The sequence below is a fragment of the Argentina silus genome (genome assembly GCF_951799395.1).
Source record: "Argentina silus genome assembly, chromosome: 12".
Classification (NCBI taxonomy): Eukaryota; Metazoa; Chordata; class Actinopteri; order Argentiniformes; family Argentinidae; genus Argentina; species Argentina silus.
Window position 1 is genome coordinate 653,995 of NC_139666.1, and position 18,059 is coordinate 672,053.

General features: G+C 49.7%; 1 protein-coding gene across 3 annotated transcripts; it reads left to right on the forward strand.

Annotated features, from left to right (window-relative positions):
* The first annotated feature begins 543 nt into the window (after positions 1–543).
* On the forward strand, positions 544–13,302 carry ttll4 (tubulin tyrosine ligase-like family, member 4). 3 transcript variants are annotated; one of them, XM_083681910.1, is made up of 20 exons: positions 544–682; positions 1,465–3,026; positions 3,338–3,441; positions 3,607–3,670; positions 5,138–5,256; positions 6,037–6,147; positions 6,292–6,368; positions 7,786–7,980; positions 8,159–8,241; positions 8,491–8,619; positions 8,936–9,058; positions 9,162–9,260; positions 9,724–9,858; positions 10,741–10,878; positions 11,134–11,230; positions 11,506–11,716; positions 11,880–11,947; positions 12,084–12,154; positions 12,527–12,573; positions 13,092–13,235. In XM_083681910.1, the coding sequence occupies exons 2-20, from the start codon at positions 1,543–1,545 to the stop codon at positions 13,100–13,102; spliced, it is 3,366 nt and encodes a 1,121-aa protein (XP_083538036.1). In that variant the 5' UTR covers positions 544–682; positions 1,465–1,542; the 3' UTR covers positions 13,103–13,235. The 3 variants fall into 3 exon arrangements, with proteins under 3 accessions (XP_083538036.1, XP_083538034.1, XP_083538035.1); XM_083681908.1 differs by lacking the exon at positions 12,527–12,573 and having other exon boundaries at positions 13,092–13,302; XM_083681909.1 differs by lacking the exon at positions 12,527–12,573 and having other exon boundaries at positions 610–682; positions 1,512–3,026; positions 13,092–13,302.
* The last annotated feature ends 4,757 nt before the right edge of the window (positions 13,303–18,059 follow it).

The window sequence follows — 18,059 nt, forward strand, 5'->3', positions numbered from 1 at the left end:
TGGTTTGTCACTATGCATATTTAATCCTAACTGAATGTGAGATGGTGGTAGTTGGGTTACTTGATTCTGCTGTAAAGGAGTATCCAATATCCAGGTGATTTGTTTGATCAAGAGCTCTTGAAAATCAAATGAAATGTTAATGGTCATTTACACAATATACAGGATACTATGTCATGAAGTGCTTGAAAATGTGTCACTAGGCTCTATAATGTTAAAAAGGAGATGGCGAGTGTGATTTCACCAGGGGAGTTGTGTGTTAAAGCTATTAACCCAGAACTCTGATAAAACGAATACAACTGATCAGCTCTGAACAATACACTTTTTTCAGTGGGAACCTTTCAAGAGTTTCCTTTGTAAGAGGTGCAGAGTGGCGTGGATGTGTGCCGTGCACCGGTGCACCGTGGATGAAACATTAAAGTGTGTTGTAGTTTGGGATCCTGTTTTCAGAGAATGTTGAAGTAGCCTAGTAATGTGTGTGGAGTTGAGCCGCCGTCCCGCTGCCAGGAGGAGCCCGGCCAGGGACCCCGGACGGCCCCGCGGTGCGGTGCGGTGCGGCGCGGCGTGACGGTGTGCGGTTGCTAGGAGCAGCGGGAGGGAGAGGGATCCCGGTGTTACCGGTCAGCGTCGGTGCGGAAAGAGACACTTCTTGTTCTGGTGGTGTGTTGGCACGCGTCGGACTCAGGTAAATGTTTTACTAAAGATGAACCATGTTACCAGATAGTGAGTGGATGATGTGTTTTTATAGGTAACATTCTGCTTGCCGTCGGGCTCTGAAATGCAGTGAAATCTGCCGTATTTACGGAACCGTTCCACACGTGATGTATGTGGTAGGAATGTGTGCTGGACATAGGCCGCCTAGCTAGCTAGCTTAGCTTCGTTGCTTCAAGTTGACGTGGCTGTGTTTCCTTTAAGCTGTGACAAACGGTCTGACTTTTTATCCATATCTAACATTGTTTATGACACGTAGCTAGCTGGTAGCTTTATAATAACATTGAATTGTCCCATTCCAGACAGCGTCCTGGTCCGCCAGGCTAGCGGAGGTAGCTAGCTAGCTGGTCTCCGGGCTGAGCGCCATGGAAACGGGTGAGCAGGTTACCGAGGCTAGTTAGCAGGCGTCATGGTGATGGCTGCCACATGGCCGACCACCGCAGCGGTCTGCAGGTCCAGCAGGTCCTGATGTCCTGATGATGTCTGACATGAGAGAGCTGCTGTTATTCGTACCGAGAAGCTAACTTTGCTGTCTAGCAATCTGCACACTCCATCTTTATTCGCTGCTGTTTCTGTCAAACAATGAGTAACGTTGGCAAAACTATACTCTGTACTCCTAGCTTAAATGTGGCTTATAATTTAGACCTGGAAATAGGCCTACATAGTTCCAGTGTGTCACTCCTAAAAAATATGACTGACCATAGTTGTTGTGGTTTCTTTTCCAATAACTTTTAACCATTGCTTGTCTTGTTTCAGTGGCAAGTTGACCCTCTCCTAAAGTCCCCTTCATGTGTCTGCCAAAGTTCATGCCAGGTCGGTGTGAGATGGCGATTGATGGCCTCCAATGGAGCTGAAGACTTGAAAAAAAGGGTCTCCCAGTCAACCCTCATCATCAGAGCCAAGTCTGCCGTGTTTCATGCTGCAAGTAGTCGCGGTGCCTCCAGCCCCGGTGAGAAGAAGCCGCCTCAGTCCTCCCCTGCCCCCAGCGAGCCTGCTGTGAGGGTGGATGAGGACCAGCTCCACTGTGCCTCAGGGACTCCGCCACTACGTGCCTACAATTCTGTGCCTGCAGTCTCATCCATAGCAAACAAGGCTCAGCGTCCCTGGAGTGCGGGTGCTAATTGTGTTGATAGTCTCAGTAATGGTCGCCGTCAATCAAGTGTCTCTAAGAATACACAGCAGGTCAGTGCTGATATTGTTGCGAACCGTAAACCCTGTCAGTTGGAGCCAATTGTACAAAGCTACCGGCCCAAATCTAACTTGGACTCACTGAAGTTGAGATCAGGACTCTTGGGCAAAAGGGCTTTTTCATCCCAACCTGTTGCTGCCTATCCGACCTGTCCCTCTCCACCAAAGGCCTCCTCACAGACCAACGCCTCACCGGTGAGTAAAAGCACCATGCCCACCAACCAGTCCTCGCCCTGGACCAGCGGCAAGCTGAGGGACAATGGCAAGGGGGTTACTAGGCCCACAACGGCTAAAGTGCCTTCCCAGCCCAGACAGGAAACAGACTTAACCAAGCCGCTGTCCGTCCAGTCTGCCGCCTATTGCCGGGGGGGTGACGGCGGGGACGGCAAAACTCCGACGAGATTCACCGTGCCTTCGCAGGATCGGTCCCAAGACGTGGCGCTGGACCAGATCTGGAGGCTCCAGGACCGGCGTCAGTTTGAGAGCCTGGTGTCAGCAGAGGTGGAGGGGAGCGACCGTCTGCTGGGGTGCTGCACAGACCACAGAGGCACACCGGAGAGACTGGAGGCGATCCGCAAAGTCAGCTCTGAGGTCAACTTCACTGAAGCGGTGCTGAAACTGACGCGGGGCAGCTGTCATCCGAGGAACGGGACTGTAAACGGTCACATCGGAACGTCGAGGGCCAGCGTGGATCTCCGCTGCGTTCCGGACCCTGTCAAGACGGGCAAAGCCAAGACCCCCCCTTGTTCTGTCAGCCACGGCCCTGCAGCCAAACCCTCACCACCCTGCCTTACCAACAGAGACGAGGAGCAGGAGGAGGAGGAGGAGGCCTCTTCCGTCTCCATGGAGACATCCAATGCCTCCGGCCTCAACATCACAACGAACGGTTGTGCCTCCGTGGCCTCTGACGCAGCAGGGGCAGCCACCCAGGCCCGTGCCCGTGCCCTGCCAGAGAGCACTGAGGAGGTGGTGTCTGGACCTCCTCAGCAGCCTTCCATCTACTCAGTGACCACCCAGATATCTGCCATACACCTCACCAGGGAGAGCAGCCTCCAGGCCCTTCAGGGGGGCCAAAGCCCCTCCCCACCACCCCTGGAGGAACAGCAGGCCACGGAGTCCGAGGGCTCTGGGTGAGTTCTGTCACGTGTTCCACGTAGCAGTGAGAGCGCAAACAATGAGCAAGAATGCGTTGCCCGTAGCTCAGTGATTGAAGGGTGCTGTCCAAACATGCTCTCATTTGTATTGTCCAGGGAGCTCAGAGGGTGTAACAGTAGGGATTAAGATGCATTGTGTGAACTGTATTTCACAAGTCAGCTGTCTTGCTTTATTGTCTATTGAGTGGAGAGTTCAGAGAGTACTCACACCCAAACAATGTGGGAAAGGACTTTCAGGATTACTGAGAACGTTTCTATGTATATTTAGTTATTTTGTATCCGTACAGTCAGGCGAGTGTTGCCATGCTTCAAGACGGCGAGGAGGAGGAGTTTCCAGACGAGCTGGAGGACGACTGCAGTGGTGAAGATGACGACGACGATGATGATGATGGTAAAGATCTCCCATCGCTCTCAGCTGTCATTCAACATGTCCACGATGTGGGAATCTGACCATTTGATTGGGCCGCTGGGCGGTAGCGTCGTTGGTAGCGTGGCCTGTAGTGTGACTGGGGCTGATTGGCTGACAGACGTGATTGAATCAGATGTTGTTTCACAGATGGATCAGATTGCTCCTCTGTGAACGACACCTCATCCACAACTTCTATCGCACTCCCGTTAAGGTACGTTTTTTAATTTGTTGTTGTTTTTGTGCTTTTCTGTGTGATAAAGCTCAATTAAATCGAAATGTTGATTTACATTGTTGGAATAGTTTGTACACTGTGTACATGTGAAAATGCTTCAATAAAAACTTGACTCGGGCCGAGACCCTTTTATTTTTGATTGACTACTTGAATGAGCAGTTCTCAGTTTCAAAAGAAGTCCAACGTATTGTCACAATGAGGTAAAAAAATGTTTGGTCATTTTCAGTCCACGAGGTCAGTAAGGTCAGTTGTCAGTACACACGGTTGGAAAGGTCACCTTTTACAGTTGAACCAGGTTGAAGGTCCAGGTCACAAAGAGAAGAAGAAGACTGTCAGGAAGTCAAGCACACTTGACCCATATTAACCCCTTGCTGAAAAAAGACAATAGATTTAGGGAGCAGACCAACACTGTGTGAAGACAGTGGTAGGGTTGTCATCCTATTGTGCCTAGATCTCTGTAGAACAGCCTTTCACCACCTGGTAGCCTGTGTACCTCCCCACCAGCACCTGACAGGATCCGCCGTAATGACAAAAACCTGAAGAGAATTGTACTTTTTTTGTTGTTCTAGCGCTTGCTGCGGGTGAAAAGCTTGAAAGCACAGAGGCTAGTGGAAAGGTCTCCCAATTGTCAATCATTGATAAAAGTGGAACCATCCTCCCATAATGGAGGTGGTGAATTGTGCTTGGACCGTGGGATCATTGTCCCGACAGGTCGGCGCCAGCTGATTTGTTGATTTGTATTAGGCCATTTTTTTTCCACCCTCTTTCTCCTCCCGACCCAAAGTCTGTGGCGTGTCAGTGGTGTTCCAGCTCAATGCCACTCACGCTCGGTGCCACAGACTAGGGGCCAGGCCAGGGAAGAGACACCATCCTTCATGACTGTCATGTGAGTTTTCATTTTTCATGTCCGGTTCTGTGGCCCTCTTATTGATCGGACCGTTTTCGTAGTTGATCAGATTTTGATACGAAGGCGTGGAGGGATTTTGTCAATGGATACAATTAGTGCTTGATTGATTGATTGGCTTTTTCATTGCGAAGGTTAGTGTGATTAAAAGGCCTCTTTGGTTTTTCTTTCGTTCAATTGAAAAGCCTGCGCTTTGATAAGGACTCTTACTTAGAAACGTTTGCATGTTTCTGATGTAATCCTCTGTTCCTGCCATGGCTGGCCCAGCAGAAGGTATGCTCGGTGTGTCAAAATTCAACATTGTTTTAGCGGCTTGGTGGAGAAGAGATCTTTCAATAGTTTTAACTTTTTTATTTATTTTATTTTACTGGTTGTTTCTGCTTGTTTAATGACATTCCTAGGAAGGTTTATGTTGTTTAGCTTTATGTGTCTTAGACCGTAGACCTGGCTGAATCACAGGACTGGCATCAGGCAATGACAATCCAACTGTGTGTGTGTGTGTGTGTGTGTGTGTGTGTGTGTGTGTGTGTGTGTGTGATCAGTATTGAGGAGCCGATGAGCCCTGAAGTGGAGGAGGAGCGGGAGGAGAGACCGGCTCTGGTGCCCAGCCAGTTCCCCCTCATCCCTCCCACGCTGTACTTCAGCACGGCCAATGAGAGAGGTCAGTACCGGGACGCCAACGTGGCTCCTCCAGGTCACGGTTCTGAATTCTGCCTGTTATTAAGACTGCATATTAAACAGACATAGTCTGTTTGTGCTTTAGGGCATAACTAAGCCTAGTTCTGGACTACATCACACTTTCAATGGGAAATCGTAAAAAAAAAAAAAAATATGTTTTTGTTTTAGTCGAGGATTATGCTTAATCTATAACTGGTCCTTAGCGTCCAAGTGGGAGATTTTTGCTCCCTCTGTCTCTCTCACGCCTACGATGCAACATGCAGGTTGAGGTTTCTCTATAGATGTGTCCTGCAGCATGCAGGGGTTAGGGTTTGGGTTTCTCTATAGACGTGTCCTGCAGCATGCAGGGGTTAGGGTTTGGGTTTCTCTATAGACGTGTCCTGCAGCATGCAGGGGTTAGGGTTTGGGTTTCTCTATAGACGTGTCCTGCAGCATGCAGGGGTTAGGGTTTGGGTTTCTCTATAGACGTGTCCTGCAGCATGCAGGGGTTAGGGTTTGGGTTTCTCTATAGACGTGTCCTGCAGCATGCAGGGGTTAGGGTTTGGGTTTCTCTATAGACGTGTCCTGCAGCATGCAGGGGTTAGGGTTTGGGTTTCTCTATAGACGTGTCCTGCAGCATGCAAGGGTTAGGGTTTGGGTTTCTCTATAGACGTGTCCTGCAGCATGCAGGGGTTAGGGTTTGGGTTTCTCTATAGACGTGTCCTGCATCATGCAGGGGTTAGGGTTTGGGTTTCTCTATAGACGTGTCTGCTCTGTGTTCCAGTGGAGATGCTGCCACCAGAGCAGAGGAAGCTCCTCAAATGGAAGATGAGCACCGTGACCCCCAACGTGGTCAAACACACCATTGCCAGGTCCCACTTCAAAGTCACCAAGAGTGAGTCCTTATGGCCCGACTTCTTTAATGCTCTCAGAAGGTGTTTGTATTTGAAGAGATCTTCCTGTGTGTGTGTGTGTGTGTGTGTGTGTGTGTGTGTGTGTGTGTGAGTGAGAAACACTAACTCATTCTTTGTAATGGCAGGAAGTCATGATTGGCTGGGCTGTTGGGGTCACCACATGAAGTCCCTTGGCTTCAAGGCCATTAGAGAATACCAGAAGGTAAGGTCCTGGGGCCACCAGCTGACACTGGGCCTCATGCAGCAACATTCTCTCAAATGTCTCTTATATTTTCTCTTAATTTTCTGTCAAGAGAAAAAATAAGAGAAGTCAACTCCAGGTGCACCAAAAGTTCTTACCCATCCAAATCTGCTCTTACCAGGTGTGCTGACTGATGAATCCCACTTGGTCGTACACTGGAGGAGGTTGTTTGTTATTAGCGTAGGTAACGCCCCCTAAACGCTATATAAGGGCAGGTGTGGAGGCGTGGGATTTGATTGGCGTGTGTTCGGCCTCAGCTGAGGCGGTGTGAACGGCTCCTCAGACAGATCTGTGGGACCTGGAGCAGCGTGTTCTCAGCTGAGGCCTGGACGGCCAGACCATCTAACAGCAGTCTGGAAGCCATTCAGAAGCTGGACGCACGCAATGTCATCCAAGGGCTTTATAGTCATAATTGGGATCAATGGACCAAGTATTTCTTGTATTTCTAGTATTTCTTTAGCCCACAAATTTAATAATCCAATCATTGTAATTTCTCTAAAACATATGATAATCTAAATGTGATTATATGATATTCATGCATTTTTTTTTTGTTCCTCAAATTTAAAACGTATGTTTCCTTGCGTTGGACAAACAATTTGTGGTCTGAAAACTAGATGGTTTTTTTCTTGTCTTGGTCAGAGTTCTCTCCACCACTCGTAGAATGTTCTCCTACCTCAGAGAAGGGCAAAGATAAGAAAACCCAGAAATCAACAGGGAACAAAATAACAACAAATTGTGGATACAAACAAAAATAAGAGGACATTTGTTTGTATATTGCTTCCTGCATGAGGCCCAGTGACGAGGAATGTTAATTATCGTCTGGACACATTTTCTTTTCTGACACGTTTCCAAAATGGCAGAGCAGCAACCATCGTCACCCTGACATTCCAGTTCCGTCACATGACGCATACAGTAGCTGTGATACTGGATAAACAGAGACCAGCACAACACCCTCATGGTGGTTCAGGTGTTATTGCCACTCCCCATTTCTCCACCCTTGTCCTGAAGGATCCACTTGTGCACTTGGGGATAGATGAGTAAACAGACCCGTGTCTAGACCAATCATATGCTCTTAAAAGCACATAGGGAAGTACAGAAGTACGCAGGACGTTCCTTCCTTCAGAGGAAGAGTGGAGGAATGGGACACTGCAGGGGATGCTGGTGGACGTGTGTTTGATACCATTCCATGCATTACAACGAGCACCGTCCTCCGATTTCTACCTCCACCAGCCTCCCCTGATATACTGTAGCTCTGTTTCTACACCTTTCCGTTCCTCCACCCTCATTTGTTTGGACCGTTGCCGGGGCTTCACCTTGACAACTCTCTCTCTCTCTTTGTGTCCTCCCGTCCTCCCCTCCTTCCCTCCTCCCCTGGCAGCTGAACCATTTCCCAGGATCCTTCCAGATCGGCAGGAAGGACCGTCTGTGGCGGAACCTGTCGAAGATGCAGGCGCGCTTCGGCAAGCGGGAGTTCAGCTTCTTCCCGCGCACCTTCGTTCTTCCGCAGGACATCAAGCTGCTCAGGAAGGCCTGGGAGGACGCCGGCTCCCGCCAGAAGTGGATCATCAAACCCGTACGTGGACCGCCGTTGCTATTGGAGTTGTTTATGTGTTTGTAGTGAGGTGTGTGTGTGCGTGCGTGCGTGCCTGTGTGTGTGTGAGAGTTATGTACTATAAGTAATTTCCACGGGTAAAGTAATTGAATCCAGTTCTCTCTTGATGCATCCCCCCCTCCGCCGCGTGCTGTTCTAGCCTGCGTCCGCCAGGGGCATTGGGATCCAGGTCATCCACAAATGGACCCAAATGCCACGCAAGAGACCACTCCTGGTGCAGAAGTAAGCAAGCTAGCTAGCAGTGACTGTCTTCAGTTCTCCTGGTGATGTGATTTTCATTTGCCTGCTTGTTGACAGCTGGTTCTAATGCCATTCTGAACGTGTGTGTGTGTGTGTGTGTGTGTGTGTGTGTGTGTGTGTGTGTGTGTGTGTGTGTGTGTGTGTGTGTGTGTGTGTGTGTGTGTGTGTGTGTGTGTGTGTGTGTGTGTGTGTGTGTGTGTGTGTGTGTGTGTGTGTGTGTGTGTGCTGCAGGTATCTCCACAAGCCCTACCTCATCAGTGGGAACAAGTTTGACCTGCGTATCTACGTGTACGTGTCTTCCTACGACCCACTCCGTGTTTACATCTTCACAGATGGACTGGTCCGCTTCGCTAGCTGCAAGTAAGCTACTCTCTCAGTGTCTCTCATGAATTACTTCATTGTCTGTTGAGGTAGGGTAGGATAGGATAGGGCAGGATAGGCTAGGGTATTGAGGTAGGTATTGAGGTAGGTATTGAGGTAAGTCCATATGGATTGGTGATATTTTCAGACCTCATACACACACATTTGATGACCACTTCTCAGCTGACTTGATTTGCTGCCATTGCAGACCAGTGTTCCAGTAACCAGGGCTGTGGTGATGTAGGATCTAGTGGTTGAGAGCACCTGCACCACAATGAGATCTTTGATTTGTTTTGATTTGTCACCCACCACACAGGTATTCCTCCTCCATGAAGAGTCTGGGCAACAAGTTCATGCACCTGACCAACTACAGCGTCAACAAGAAGAACTCAGAGTACCAGAGCAACAGTGATGACAAGGCCTGCCAGGGACACAAGTGGTGAGAGGGAGGGGGTGGTCCAGCACTGTGTCCCCACACACCAAGGAGTCAGACTGACATTAACCTGCGTGTGCGTGTGTGTGTGTGTGTGTGTGTGTGGCAGGGCCCTGAAGGCGTTGTGGCAGTACCTGGGCTCCAAGGGAGTCAACACCAGCGTGATCTGGGAGAAGATCAAGGACATCGTCATCAAAACCATCATTGCGTAAGTGTACTTATTGTACATGTACTTATTGTAAGTCGCTTTGGATAAAAGCGTGTGGTAAATGACTTGAGTGTGAGTCAGTCGTGTGTGTGTGTTGTGTTTGTACATGTGGGGCGGCAGGTAGCCTAGAGGTTAGAGAGGCCGGGCAGCAGTGGGCAGGAGGGAGCCGGATGTGAGCTGGTGACTGGAAGGTTACTGGCATCATATCCAGATGCCTACCACTGCCATTGTGCCCTTGAGCAAGGCACTTAACCCTTAACTGCTCCGGGGTGCCGAATATGGCTGACCCTGTGGTGTGCACGTGTGTTGTCTCGGAGGGGGGGGGTGTAGTGCATGTGTGTTGTCTCTGGGGGCGGGGTGCACATACCACATTCCTACAATTGATGAGAATTGATTGCATGGTCTTCAACAGTCTCAACAGTCTTCTTCTTCTTCTTCTTCTTCTTCTTCTTCTGCTGTGCAGGTCTGACCCCTACGTGAACACCCTGGTGAAGATGCACCTGCGTTCTCCGTACAGCTGCCACGAGCTGTTTGGCTTCGACATCATGCTGGACGAGAACCTCAAGCCCTGGGTGCTGGAGGTCAACATATCACCAAGGTACCGCCCGGCCCAGTAGCCCATCCCAGTCCAGCCCATCCCAGTCTGGTAGCCCAGCCCGGCCCGGTAGCCCAACCTGGTAGCCCAGCCCCCGTAGCCCGGTAGCCCAGCCTGGTAGCCCAGCCCCCGTAGCCCGGTAGCCCAGCCCAGCCCGGTAGTCCAGCCCGGCCCGGTAGCCCAGCCCGGTAGTCCAGCCCGGCCCGGTAGCCCAGCCCATAGCTAATACGACCCTTTAATATGACAGTCATAGGTGTAGCAGAGCTGGATTGGGTCATAATGAGTGTGTGTGTTAGTGTGTGTGTTAGTGTGTGTGTTAGCGTGTGTATCTGTTGGCTAGTCAGGGTCAGGGGTCGCCCCAGGCTTTTTGAACAAGGTGGAGCTGGATTGCATTGTCGAAACTTGGGTTTATTTATGTCAAAATGTGCAACAAAAAAAATCAAAATGTAGAATTAACTGAGGAACATAATACCGCTTTTGCCTTTAACAGCGATGTCGTTGATGATCAAACATAGTTACTCTGTCATCACTAAACACCAGTTTAACTTGTTCTGAGATGTTGACATCGTGGAGCCACGCCCCTCTTCCATTTTGTGTGGGGAGAGCCTGTCAAGTTTAGGGGGAGGGGTTGTCAAGTTTAGGGGGAGGGGTTGTCAAGTTTAGGGGGAGGGGTTGTCAAGTTTAGGGGGAGGGGTTGTCAAGTTTAGGGGGAGGGGTTGTCTAGTTTAGGGGGATGTGTTGTCACTGTCGCTAAATCCACTGGACCGTTCTGTAATACCACACACGTTACCACCTGTTGTTACTCTCCAGCGCTGTAAAGTGTTGCCTTGTCTGCGTGGTGTCCAGTGATGTTGTGGAACTGATCCCTCCTCTCCTGTCCCTCAGCCTTCACTCCAACACCCAGCTGGACGTCAGCATCAAGGGTCAGATGATCAGGGACGTGTTGAACCTGGCGGGCTTCGTGCTGCCTCAGAGGGACGACATGCTGCCCTCCTGCAGCAGTGCCAGCAGCTCCACCAGCAGGTCAGGACAGGCATTACACCTCCACATCCACGCTGTCACACACTCACTCCACACACTCAACACTGTTACACACTCAACACTGGGTGGCTGTCTGCCTCTCTCTCTCTCTCTGTCTCTCTCTCTCTCTGTCTGTCTCTCTCTCCCTCTCTCTCTCTCTCTCTCATGTACTGTACAGAATGTGTCTGCTGTCAGCTGTGTGTGATTCATTAACACCTCTGTGTTGCTGGTACCATGACTGTGTTCTGTGGCGTTTAGTTTGTGTGGAGGGACGCGGGAGAGGTCCAAATCAGACCTGTCCACTGACGAGAAGGTCAAACGGGCCTTTTACCTGAGCCAACGCTTCGCTGAACAGGTACCTACACTCACAGACACACACACACTCACAGACACACACACACTCACAGACACACACTCTGAGATCACCAACTAGTTTGTTTCATGACATTAACCAACCCACAAACTGCCAAAGAGTTCCGGAACACTCACCACCTAGAGTGCCAAGTGTTCTATGTGGTGTTTACCTAGCAACAACACTCTGATTGGCTACAAAATGAAGCATCCTAATTGATACATTTCTGTCACCCGTGGCACTCTAGAATGTTAATGTACGTTGGGCGTCCCCTGCAGGACGTGTTCTCGTCGGTGCTGGAGGTCCTGACCCCCGAGGACGTGCGTGTCCTGGCGGAGACGGAGGACGAGCTGACCAGGAAGGGCATGTTTGAGCGTGTGTTCCCCGCCCCCTGCTCCGCGCGCTACCTCCGCTTCTTTGAGCACCCTCGCTACCTCAACATCCTCCTCAACCAGTGGGAGCAGAAGTACTGGCAGAACAGGGCCAAAGGTGGGGGGGGGTGGGTGGGGGGGGGTGGGGGGGGGGTGTACGTCTGTGTGTGTGCTAGGGTAAATAGTATGATGGAAAATGTGATGCAGCTATTTGCACAGATATTTCCATCTGCAGCCAGCAGGGGGCGCCAGAGTGACAGTGGTCTTGCTCTTCTTTCTAGGACTCAGTCTGCTGGGGAGTCTGTGTCAGAAAGGTGTCCATCTAGGCACCTCGGACCCCACACATCTTGTGAGTACTGTTGTCTCCACTCCATTGCAATGCTGCATATTCAGAAACACTGTGACAGTCATCTTTATATGGACGTATGACCTGGCAACCCATAGTCACATGTGCTGTGTTTTGTATTGATGTTTGTGTTTCTCAGTGGTCCAAGTCTAGCCCTGTCCCCAAGTTTGACTACTGCTCCAACCCCAGGCCAGAACCAAGCAGACCCAGGTGAGAACGCACACACACGCACACACACACACACACATTCAGACAGACAGCCATGCACACACACATTTTGGATACTTGATTTGAGTTCACAGTAAAGTGTTACATTAGCGAAGCCAAAGGTCATCCAGATATCATAGCTGCAAAAACACTGTCTTCTCCACACAGCTGAACTCCCAAAACTGTTGACGCAGAGCAAAATCTTACAGACTGCTTGGCTTTCGCACGCACGCATGCATACACACACACATTCTCACACACCTACACACACACACGTGTATTTCTATGAAATGCACATAGATGGAGCACAGATAAGACTGGGTACCAGGTCACGTTTTGTCTCATATTTTTTTTTTTTTTTTTTCTGTCTTTTAGCAGACGCTCTTATCCAGAGCGATTTAAATTAAGTAGATTCGTCAAAAGTAAGTGAATTAACTATATATCAATCATCGCAAGTAAAACTTTCCATAAAAACTAAGTGCCACACGCAGTCAGAGACAAAAGGGGAGAAAACTGTTATACTGTTACACTAGTTTTGGGAGTTTGAGGAGGAGCTCTGATTCGTCCTCACCTCAGTCTGTCTGTTCGCTTCTTACTCAAAACGCATTGGAAGAGACGATCTAGGTCCCTCCCCCTTAGATATTGTCTTTGCTTTTTGAGAAGGAGGTGAGGAAACCGAGGGCCCACAAGGGCCCATGTGTCATCTAAAGAGACGGTCACTACTGTTTCCACAGGTAGCGTAGTAAAGAGACAGGTAAATACTGTTTCATAGTAAAGAGACAGGTAACTACTGTTTCATAGTAAGGCTAAAGAGCATTTCTACAGAAGTTGCCCATCACCTTCATTTGTCTTTTAAGGTCGTCTCTCATGGCTGTTTCAATGATACCGTAGATGTAAAGATGCTTGTCCTGAACCTGACCTTCCTTCCCTTGTGTCTCAGTGTGGTGGTGAGCCACAGACGGAGCTCCCAGCCAGACGAGGAGGACTGTTGGGACCGGGAGGTGCAGTCCGTGACCTCCAGCCTCCCTGACATCAGCCTGCTGGCCACCCCCAGCCCCAGCCCCAGCCCCACCCCCAGCCCCTGTCTCACCACTGACAGCCTACAGCCTCAAGACTTTGTATGATGGCCTGACCTCTACCGCTGGGGGGGCTTGACCTCTACCGCTGGGGGGGCTTGACCTCTACCGCTGGGGGGGGCTTGACCTCTACCGCTGGGGGGGCTTGACCTCTACCGCTGGTGGGGCTTGACCTCTACCGCTAGGGGACTTGACCTCTACCGCTGGGGGGGCTTGACCTCTACCGCTGGGGGGGCTTGACCTCTACCGCTAGGGGACTTGACCTCTACCGCTGGGGGGGCTTGACCTCTACCGCTGGGGGGGCTTGACCTCTACCGCTAGGGGACTTGACCTCTACCGCTGGGGGGGGTTGACCTCTACCGCTGGGGGGGCTTGACCTCTACCACTGGGGGGCTGTGATGATGCCCTCATCATCCGTAACACTGTTGACACCTTGGGCTTCCAAACCAATCGCACAAAAAACACACACGTACACATACATACACACACACACACACACACACATATACATACACATACATACACACACACACACACATTGGGAAATGTGCAAAGGGATGTGTGTGTTTAGGTACCACTAATGGGGGGCTCAGGGCCACATTCACACCCTCTGTCTGTCTCTCTCTCTCTTTCTCTTTCTTTCTCTCTCTCTCTCTTCCTCTCTCTCTCTTCCCCTCTCTCTCTCTCTGTCTTTCTTCCTCTCTCTCTTTTTCTTTCTTTCTCTCCCCCCCTCTCTCAACACACCCTCTCTCTCTCTCTCTCTCTCTCTCTCTCTCTCTCTCTCTCCCTCCATCCCTCTCCCTCTCTACACACCCTGTCCAGGTGTGGATGTACATTCACATCATGTTCTGTTCTCCTACGTGTTGAAATCTGATTCTCCAACCTCCCTCCCTCCCTCCCTCCCTGCCTCCCTCCCTCCCTCCCTCCCTGCCTCCCTGGTGTTGATCTAACGGCCCTGTGTTGGTGGGAGCAGAGCTAGATGGAGTTTCCTCATATCTAGAACACCAGTCCGTTACGCGGGAGTGGGTGAGTGGATGCTTCAGAGAGAAGGGGGGAGATTTGGTATTCTAGCATCGGAGGGGGAGGGAAGTGGATATTGGAGATCCACTAGGGAGGTGGGTGGGGGGGGGACATCTGATGTGAAAAGTTTAGAAGAATAACTAGCCAAATTGATGACTGTTTTGATCAGTGAGAGTTGTTTTATTTCTGATGGCTTGAGTGTGAGCGCTGGATGGGGGGGGCGGGGGCTTTTCCATATGGTTGAGTGTGAGAGCTGGATGGGAGGGGGGCTTGACAAGGCCAGGTGGACAACAGCTTTGTCGGGGGGGGGGGGGGGGGGCTACAAACCAAGGCTGCTGCTCGCTTGGAACCTTGTCTGTGTAGTCGCACCAATCAGATCCCCCCCAGGGGGTTTACATTTCAGCCTGGTTACCTACCACTGTGGGGTTGGTCATTTGGCATCCATTTGGCTGGTCAATTTTTAGATAGGCTTTATAAATTACATGTGAATTTTTGAACATAATTGAAAGTTGTAATAATTGTTATAAATAATTAAAGAAAAAAAAAAAAGATATTTCTATCATTTTATTAACAATTGTAGTCCCAGGCTATGGGAGATAACTGCTCAGGTTCAAGTTTTCACATTAAAACTGATATTTGAAGATTAAACTGGTATTTGACCTTTTGTCCAATTTGTCGTCTTTTTCTTGAAATAAAAAACCAATCTTCTACAGTAGCAACCTTGTAGTTGGATGAATGGTCAGGTAGTTTTCGATATTATATACAGTACCAGTCAAACGTTTGGACACACCTTCTCATTCAATGGTTTTTCTTTATTTTTTTATTATTTTCTACATTGTAGATTAATATTGAAGACATCAAAACTATGAAGGAACACATATGGAATTATGTAGTAAACAAAAAAGTGTTAAACAAACCAGAATATGTTTTATATTTTAGATTCTTCAAAATAGCCACCTTTTGCTTTGATGACAGCTTTGCACACTCTTGGCAAGGTGTGTCCAAACTTTTGACTGGTACTGTATACCTGTACTACACTTTTTTATATCTAGACTAAACAGTCACAATCTGACGCAGGCCCACCCTGAAATAGTTAAACAACGACTGCTAGATGAGATGAAGATACGGGCCAAAGCTCAGGACGCACTGGGGCTGAAGGTGACGACATGTTGTTGTCTGTGACAACACTGTCAGGAATGTCCCTGAACACACTGACGGCCTGGGTTGTGAAACCATTACCAGAGACATGGGCCTGTCTGGGGGGGGGCCGGGGGGGCTCTGGGGTTTCACTCCTCTGGCCACGCAGTGTAATACGGGGCACATATTCTGCTGCAACCAGTTGATAAGTGATCTTGAATGATGTGAGTGATTATCACTGCTGTTGAAATGTCACCAGACCGCTGCAGGAGTGCGTCAGTATAAACGTGAGTTTGCCTTTTTTGTCCCCCTCTGTTGGGCGAAGTTATGAAGTAACTCCCATGCCAAATACTTTTTGAAATTAATATTTTAATCGTACAAGTGAGTATTTTCAGAGTCACATTAAGCGTGGCCCAGTTCTGGTTTTGCGCCGTGGTGAGTGAGGGCGATGTGCGAGTACGCAGCGCCACATAACCGTCAGGTCGCGGGAGGTAAAAATAGCGACGTCCGTAGCGGCGTATTGAAATTGTGACACCCGCCCACCGCCCGCCCGCCCCCCCACCGCCCGCCCCCCCACCGCCACCCGCCCGCCCACCGCCCGCCCGCCCCCCCACCACCGCCACCGCAGCCTGCTGAGTCTGACAGTAACACATCTCTGAGCGGACGTCTCTCCAGCCTGCTCTGCACAGTCATCTTTGTTTTTGTCACCATCTGCTCTCTTTCATGTGGTGAAGTTTCTTTGGAAACCTATTGATATACTGTGTTCATATACCGTAGAAATTCTGAAATGTCTTCTGCCCGTCAAAGTCATGTTCATTTTACGTAGTACAGCTAAAGCCTGCTGCAGCCTGCTTAACATCACACAAACCTGCTCTAAAGCTGATCCAAAGCTTTTATTTCATGTGTAATTATGTCAATAGATTTAATGAATGCATTTGAACACAAGAAGAAAATGCTCAGTGACCAGATGGGAGTCCATCTTTGGAATCTCCCTGCCTTCAGCACTGATCTGTAGCTGAGCCACCAGCTCCTTGCTGCTGCTAACTTGAGCCCTGTAGCCTTTCCTGCCCTTTTCCTCACAGGGCTGGTCCTACAGAGTTGTTGTGTTTACACACACACACACACACACACACACCCCCGGCCTCCCACAACATCTGCTATTCCCCTCCCCCTTGGCCAGGCCAGACCAGTCCCCTGCATGCCAGAGTCGGCCCGATTTAGACGGCTCTGTGGGATCTGAGCACAGTTGGATCATGCTCAGGACGTGAGAGAGCTGCTGCAGACCCCTTCTCTCTCTGCTGCTCCTGCCCCGCTCAGAGCTCCCTCTGCCCAGCCTCACCTCACCTCAGCCCCCCCGGAGCCATGGAGCCTCTCGTGGAGGTAAGGCACAGAGCGCGCGCACACACACACACACACACACACACACACACACTCACACAATCTCACTCTCACCTAGAGCTGTGTGTATACACTCACCGAACACTTTATTAGGAATACCTGTACACCTTCTCATGGTGGAGGTGGTGTAATGGTGTGGGGAATGTTTTCTTGGCACACTGGGCCTGTTAATACCAATCAGTCATCGCTTGAATGCCACAGCCTATTTGAGTATTGTTGCTGAGACCATGTGCATCCCTTCATGGCCACAATTGACCCATCTTCTAATGGCTCCTTCCAGCATGATAATGCACCATGTCCCAAAGCAAAAGTCGTCTCAAACTGGTTTCATGAACATGACAATAAGTTCAGTGTTCTTCAGTGGCCTTCTCAGTCACCGGATCTGAATCCAATAGAACACCTTTGGGATGTGGTAGAACGGGAGATTCACAGCTTGAAAGTGCACCTGAAAAATCTGCAGGAATTGCGTGATGTCATCATGGACCAGAATCTCAAGGAAATGTTTCCAACATCTTGTGGAATCAATGCCAAGAAGAATTGATGCTGTTTTGAGAGCAAAGGGAGGCCCTACCCAGTATTAATATACATTAGTATTCAATTCTTCATTAGAAGATGGGTAAATTGTGGCCATGAAGGGATGCACATGGTCAGCAACAATACTCAAATAGGCTGTGGCATTCAAGCGATGATTGATTGGTATTAAAGGGCCCAGTGTGCCAAGAAAACATTCCCCACACCATTACACCGCCTCCACCATGAGAAGGTGTACAGGTGTTCCACCACCTCCACCATGAGAAGGTGTACAGGTGTTCCACCACCTCCACCATGAGAAGGTGTACAGGTGTTCCTCCACCATGAGAAGGTGTACAGGTGTTCCACCACCTCCACCATGAGAAGGTGTACAGGTGTTCCTCCACCATGAGAAGGTGTACAGGTGTTCCTCCACCATGAGAAGGTGTACAGGTGTTCCACCACCTCCACCATGAGAAGGTGTACAGGTGTTCCTAATAAAGTCCTCAGTGAGTGTATGTCTGTATTCTAGTCCTGCAAGCAAGTGTGTGTGTGTGTGTGTGTGTGTGTGTGTGTGTGTGTGTGTGTGTGTGTGTGTGTGTGTGTGTGTGTGTGTGTGTGTGTATTGACAACTCTGACAGGACACTTCTATGTGGATGATTTCAAACTGAAGCCTGCTTTATTGTGAGGGCTGTGGTCTGCCTGTATCTAATTCAGACATGTATAACCGTCTGACCCACTAAAGGTGTCTACCTTTAGTGTCTACA

What these genes read in the sequence shown, in the direction of transcription:
- ttll4 (XM_083681908.1), top strand. Translation starts at nt 1,543, where the DNA reads ATGGCCTCCAATGGAGCTGAAGACTTGAAAAAAAGGGTCTCCCAGTCA. An exon ending in GTCCGCTTCGCTAGCTGCAA is followed by an intron (nt 8,620 to 8,935) that starts GTAAGCTACTCT and finishes CCCACCACACAG; the next exon opens with GTATTCCTCCTCCATGAAGA. An exon ending in CCAGAACCAAGCAGACCCAG is followed by an intron (nt 12,155 to 13,091) that starts GTGAGAACGCAC and finishes CTTGTGTCTCAG; the next exon opens with TGTGGTGGTGAGCCACAGAC.